General features: G+C 53.0%; 1 protein-coding gene across 1 annotated transcript; it reads right to left on the bottom strand.

Moving 5' to 3' along the window:
* Positions 1-1,523: 1,523 nt before the first annotated feature.
* Positions 1,524-6,294, bottom strand: LOC123444896 (BEL1-like homeodomain protein 9). The gene is made up of 4 exons (XM_045121777.1): positions 5,248-6,294; positions 4,093-4,475; positions 2,672-2,732; positions 1,524-2,569 (listed from the first exon to the last, which is right to left on the bottom strand). Exons 1-4 carry the CDS (start codon positions 5,971-5,973, stop codon positions 1,904-1,906), a joined length of 1,836 nt encoding a protein of 611 aa, XP_044977712.1. The 5' UTR covers positions 5,974-6,294; the 3' UTR covers positions 1,524-1,903.
* Between the last annotated feature and the right edge of the window lie 225 nt (positions 6,295-6,519).

The following is a 6,519-nucleotide window of genomic DNA, read 5'->3' as shown; positions in this document are numbered from 1 at the left end:
CACGCTCGGCCTTTTCTGATCATGTGCCTCTGCAGTGTTTCAAAGACAAGATATGTCGTAAAGGAAAGCAGCAGAGGGTCCATGGATGGAATTAGCAATAGCAAAGCTTGGGCTTCAAGAGCAGGAGGCGTGTACCTGGACAAGGAAGCAAGGAAAGAACGCATTGTTAATTGCTCAAACTTTTGATAGGGCCTGGAGGCTGGCTGGATGGATGGATGACCAAAGGATGGGCGATAACAATACTTTGGCATTTCTTAACGAGAACAGTGGTTCAGATTTGTTGATAAAAAGCTAAAGAGATCTTGTACAGTATATGAGAGCATCATGGCCATGAGTAAACAGTACAACACAGAAAATTAATCAAGAGCAAGGGCATCCAATAGCAAACTTAGCTTTCTCTAGCACCACACATACGCTGAAACTGCAAGCTTAGCTGATGTACTAGTATATTACTTGCATGATTCTGATTCCATGTGTGATAGATAGAGTCTGTTCTCAAGCGATCTCTTCGAGTTATAGCTGAGACAGACTGAGCCCATCACCCATGTGTGGTCACAGTGGTTATTGCATGACCTACAACACATTGAAAGAACAATTACGCTCCCATCCACCACCACCACCGGCTGACACGCCAAAGAAAGGATGCAAACAGCGACGCTTTTTAAAACACGAGCAGTAGTCACTGCGGTTTCTTCAGGCCAAAGTACTCCTGCCTAGTCCCTAGTTACAGTGCTCACTGGCGCGCACGGATTCCCCTCCCGGGAAAAACAACGTGCATGGCGCCACCCCCACCCACGGTCGATATCCCCCTGGTTTCTCAGCCTATCCCCAGCCAACACAGCATGCCTACGGAATCATGCTACTGGACATGCACACAAATCTGAATCTGATGGTGCAAAACCCGGACAGAAACAGCACGGTTAACTACGCGGCAGGTACTATTACCATGCATGGGCTCAATATAATACTCCGTATAAATATAATACAACACGCACCCCGACACTGACAGCGCAGCCAGGATCCATCATCATAGCCCGCCTTGCATTGCCATTTGAGGTACTGTGGCAATTGTTTAGGTGCATCGATCCGTGATCGAAAGGGTAGGCCGAATCCACCGCTGCTAGCCCCAACGATAATGATAATTTTGTTAGCGTGACGGAGCCTATTAGGGGTCAACAGGCGTCCAAATCATGGCCTGTCCAGACTTTAGGAGGCTACCCCCATCGATGGATACAGGGGATAACAGAAACGACGGCGTGATTAGTATCATAATATTAATATAACCGCGCATCAAAAGACTAACTAGCACAGCAGGTTTCATATCTTATCATCGAAAGGCTAACGTAACAGGGCCGGAGGACGGTCATATTCTACAGAGACCAGTTGATCCTTCGGCTGCAGCACAGTAAATAAATGGTGGAGTAAAACTTCTGGGCATAAACAAGGAGCTAGCTGCAGCACAGTAATACAGTAATGGTAGTAACACTATCGAGCATAAACAAGAGGTAACTTTTCCTTGGCCATATGGTAACACATGCATGCATTTCATTGATTACCACAGGCTGATCCAAAAGCTCTAGGACAAATGGCAGAAGACCATATAAAACCTTTTGGAACAAGGTATTTTGAAGCTATGTGTAGCCCACAAGGTGCTTGAATGTTGGACGGCATGCATGCCTGGGTGATCTAGTAGGAGTACACATGTGAGGGCATGTCAATGTTTCATCCGCCCTCCAAAGGAATCGACCGTGTTCTTCATGCCGATCGTGAAGCCAAGCCGCCAAGTGATTTTGATGATCGACTTATATACCAGCCTAGGATTACCAGCAGTGCGTGCGTACATTACAACAATGTGCATCAGCGTGGAGCGCGCCGAGCTGAGCTGAGCTGAGCTGAGCATCGGTCACCCGACGAAATCGTGGAGCAGGTGGCCGCCGATCTCCTTGGCGAAGTGCCGGTCCTGGCCGCCGCCGAAGGAGCCCATCACGTAGGGGTCGCTCACGACGTCCTCCAGCCCGAACCGGTGCGCGAGGTTGGCCGGCAGCGGCTCCCCGAAGCAGACCCTGTTGTTCTGGTGGAGGCCGAGGGTGAGCGACACGCCGCCGCCGTTACCCGCCCCGGCGGCGCCGACGTGATGCTGATGATGGGGGTGCTGCGGCGACGCCATGCTGCTGTGCTGGTGCTGGTGCTGGTGCTGCTGGGACTGGGAGGGCAGCGCGCCGTAGCCGGCGAAGGTCACCTGGCCCTGCTGCATGGAGTGGGACATCTGGGAGAGGTCGTCCGGGAAGCCGCCACCATGGGAGGAGGCCGCAGGGTTGCTGTGGTGGTGGTGGTTCCTGGTGACGCCGCTGCACTGGCCGAGGTGCGAGTCGCAGGGCTCGGAGCGCTTGCCGCTGCGCTGCTGCTGCTGCTGCTGTGACGATGGCTGGTGAGCATGGCCGTGGACGCCGTGCTGGCTGCCATTGTCGTGCGGTGACTGCTTGTGCACCTGCCTCATCTCCAGGTTGTGGATCTCCTCCACCATTGGCTTCCAGAGCCTCACCCTCGCGTTGATGAACCAGTTCGACACCTGCACGACACCCATTAACCCACCAACATGTCAACTACAGTAAGTTCCAGAAACAAAATGACATGCTAGTGCTAACAGTCCCCAGCTTTAGTTGCTGCTTACCTGATTCCTTGTTAAACCAGTTTGCTTGGCCAGCATTTGCTTGTCGCCATCGGTAGGATACCTGCAAGGTTTCAACCCAAATATCAGACGAATGCCAGTAGAAAATGAGTGCAAAACAAAGCCAGGTAAGGGTGAGGTGCCTGTCATAGCTTTTTATTCAGTCTTTAACATTGCAAATAACTCCGCCCTAGAAACAAAGTTTTTGATCTTAGAGAATTTCTCTTATCAGTATAGCACCATCCAAGAAGACCTTTTTTAAGAGCAAGTTAAATCTAAGCACCGATTGTGGGGATCTAACAATTATATTTGAATGCCCAGAGTGAATAGAAAAGGTGTACTAGAAAACAAGCCAGGTTAGGGTTAGATGAGGGGAACAAAGAAAATTATTGTGCTGGTGCCTGTCATGGTTTGTTTATTCGGTCTGAACATACATAACTCCAAGCAACATCTCAAAAATAAAGGTTCGATCTTAAAGAATTTCTCTTATCAGTCTAGCACCATCCAAGTAGGCCCTTTTCTTTTGCAAAGGGCAAGTTAATTAAATCTAGGAATTGGTGGATGTGTGATCTAACAAAAGGACATGAATCGACAATTATCAGTCTTTTCTTTCTAGAGCTTTGAAATATTGGCAGCAATAATGAATAAAGGGTACAGAATATAATACCAAATCCAGTTGGAAATGGAAAGGCTCTAGCATTATAAAGTTATAATTAACAACTGAATATGCTAACATTATACCAATCAACCAGATGTAACCACCAGGTCTTACATCATGGAAAAAACGATTGTACTACAAGATGTAGTATGCAAAACAACCAAAACAATGATGATGTTTCATCTTCCTACAGGTGGGTGCCCCCTAAAACTGCATTAGAAGTAAGCTTACTCGCAAGTTGTTTCTCAGTCAGTGCATGACAAAATAAGCAAGCACATAAGTATAATTAGGACGCCCTAACCAAATCCTTAAAGCCGCTCACCTAATGATAGTTGGAAAGTCATGTAAATGTCAGGATCTAAGAAAAGATGCAACGGAGGACCTAGACTGTTAGCAAATGGATTGATGATGTGCACAGCTCAAAATGAACAAAGCCTTAAAAAGCTGTGGCTTGCCATCTTATTAGCTCCAATAGAATGATTTGGATGCCAAGCCAAGCCAAGCTAAGCCATGCCATGACACTCGATCATGCATGCTCGGCCATCCATCGATCCTAATGATTTCGACACCGAGGATTGCTTGCAATCAGCTAAAACAACCGCAGGTCCAGGCCCAGCATAATCATGTGGATGTGGCACCATCATGCATAGAAGCATTATTATCTTCTAAAGGCGCGGAGTACGTACGTCGTCTAGTGAAGCAGTAATGCTAATTACCATGAGCTAGCAGTAATTAGTTGAGTGGATTGGATAAGAAAGAAACTTACGGGTGCAGGAAGTGCTCGAAGAGCCAAGCCCGGAGGACGGTGACGGAGCGCTCGGGGAGGCCCCTCTGGGGGCGCCAGATGTTGTGCGGCTGGCCGAAGCCGTTCACGCTGCTCCCTCTCTGGAAGCCGCCGACGGGGGCGCCGCCGCCGCCGCCGAGGCCGAAGATGGTGATGTCCTTGCTCATGGACGACCCCTTGACCGGCATCTTGCTGGTGTTGCGCAGCTGGCTCAGTATCATCTCCTTGATGGTCTTGAAGTGCTTGGCCATCACCCTCAGGGCCAACGCCGTGAACGGGGCTGCGTTGCTGAACCCGGCGACCGTCTCGAACGAGGCGATCGCGGATTGGACCTGCTGGTAGTACTGCCGGTACCTCTTGCACACCTACGATGAGAGAGGTGATTAATTGCAGCCGGATTAGTAGGAGTAAGAGATAAACGGCATCAACGAGCTTTAGCTTTCATGTGGATGTGACATCAACGAGCCAAAGCCTACTTCCCAACTATAGAAGTAAGACGCCATTAATAAAGAGGTCAGACCAGCAAGCTCGCCTGCTACTGTAAGACTGGGAGCTCCATAAATGGAAGCTTTCTACTACATCGTACGTAGATTCCCATCCCATGTAGTATTGCCTCAGAGGTTGGAAGAGGACGCTGCGAGAGGGTCAAGTCCTCCGATCCTTATAACCATGTGGAAGATGAAAGAACTTGATTTTTCTTGACATGACCGGCGAAAGTTTTGCTGGTTTCCAGCATCACCTATCGCCCCAAAGCGTTCGAGGACAATAATCGATTGTGTTTTCATTCATGTAGATGGCATTCGGAAAAGGTGTGCTTAGTGCGGCGAAACTAATCAACATCCAATCTTTGGCGAGGAAAAAAGGAGCAAGGAAAGCAGCAAATTGTTGGGGGTGAGCAGTGCGGCACTGTGGCCAAAGGAGAAAAGGAAAATCCGAACAAATGTAATGTAACAGCGGCCATGGAAATGATCATCAAATCAAAAGCACATGCAACCGCGGAAGCACAGTGAATAAAAGCAAGCAAAGCCATGGTGATGTGACCGCTATGTGCAAGATTCTTGGCGCTCCCAGTCCCAGCGCAGCAGCATCGAAGCAAACGAGGTAGAGTAGAAATTTGGACGTGGTACCCTAGCTCACCTCTTCCATCATGGAGATGAGCCTCGTCTTCTTCCACTGCTGCTCGGCGCCGTACATGGGGCCTGCGGCGTCCAGCTCGTCGTCGGCGACGTCCATCGTGTCTGCGTCGAGCAGGCCCTCGTCCGGGAGGCTGCGGTCGGCGTGCGCGGCCGCGCCTCCCACGTCGCAGATCTCCTCCAGCAGCCTCTGCGCCGGGACGAGGAACTTGGATCGCCCGAGCACCGAGGCGTAGCCGGTGAAGGGACCGCACGGCCCGGCGCCTCCCGGCTCCTGCTGCTTCCTGGGCGTCGGGGGCGCCGTGGCGGGATTGGACGAGGCGGAGGAGAGGGAGAGCGAGAAGTTGTGCGTGGGGATGTGCGGGAACTGCTGCGCGGTGACCTGCTGGGCGGTGAGCCCGTTGAGCACCAGCTGCTGGCCCTGCGGCACCGTGGGGCTGTGCGGTGAGTAGGAGGAGGAGGAGGACGCGTAGGAGTAGAAGGCCGGGGGAGGCCACGCCCCGGCCTGGTGGTGCTGGTGGTGCGGGGCGAGGGGGGTCGGCGGTGAGTCCTCCGCGGCGGCGTCCGGCGGGAACCGGAGCTTCTCGCGGCGGCTGTGCTGCGGCACGTGGTAGAGCTGCCCGCCCGACGCGGCGGCGGCGGCCGCCATGTGGTGTGCATGGCTGTGAAGCAGCATGTGGCCGTGGTGGTGGGCCTCGGCGCCGCCGTACCCGCCGGCGGGAGACGACATGGCGAGCGCCCGCGCGTACGTAGGCGGTGGGTGGGTGGCGGGCAGCGCAGCGAGGTAGAGCAGGAGCACCAGCACCTGGCTGGGGTGGGTGGCCTCGCTGGCCCTGGAGAGAGTGGAGGTGGAGGGGAAACGGCTCCGCACTTTCCGAGCGCCGGGCCTGGCTCGCTGTCGCGCTGCCCGCTGGTGGTATGGTATCTCCCACCCTCTGTCTCCGCTGCTGTAGCCTTCCCTTCCCTTCCCTTCCCTCGCCTTTTATCTCTCCCTCTCTCGCTCGCTCGCCCTCTTTTCTCCTCCTCGGTTCCCCCGATGGCTGCTGTGGTTGGGTTCGGGCCCCAAAGGCGAGGGGAGGAGGTGAAAAGGAGAGCGAGGCTCTGTCCGTCCCAGGGGAGGGGGAAACGGTAAGGAGCCGTGAAAGCGAAAGCGGGCGGAGAACGGAGCGAGAGAGGCAGCGAGCGAGGGAGTGAGTGAGTGAGTGAAGGAGTACTAGATAGCTGCTGCTGCTGTGGTCCAACTCCAAGCTGACGCTGGCCGTGCGTGCGTGCGTGC

Source organism: Hordeum vulgare, chromosome 3H (genome assembly GCF_904849725.1).
Source record: "Hordeum vulgare subsp. vulgare chromosome 3H, MorexV3_pseudomolecules_assembly, whole genome shotgun sequence".
Lineage (NCBI taxonomy): Eukaryota > Viridiplantae > Streptophyta > Magnoliopsida > Poales > Poaceae > Hordeum > Hordeum vulgare.
This window is presented reverse-complemented; position numbering and strand designations above follow the sequence as displayed.

Bases quoted from the DNA above. Each gene is read 5' to 3' on its own strand.
- LOC123444896 (XM_045121777.1), bottom strand. From the start codon at position 5,973: ATGTCGTCTCCCGCCGGCGGGTACGGCGGCGCCGAGGCCCACCACCAC. The intron at 4,476-5,247 runs GTGAGCTAGGGT...CTCTCATCGTAG, and splicing joins TCATCTCCATGATGGAAGAG to GTGTGCAAGAGGTACCGGCA. The intron at 2,733-4,092 runs GTAAGTTTCTTT...GAAACCTTGCAG, and splicing joins TTCGAGCACTTCCTGCACCC to GTATCCTACCGATGGCGACA.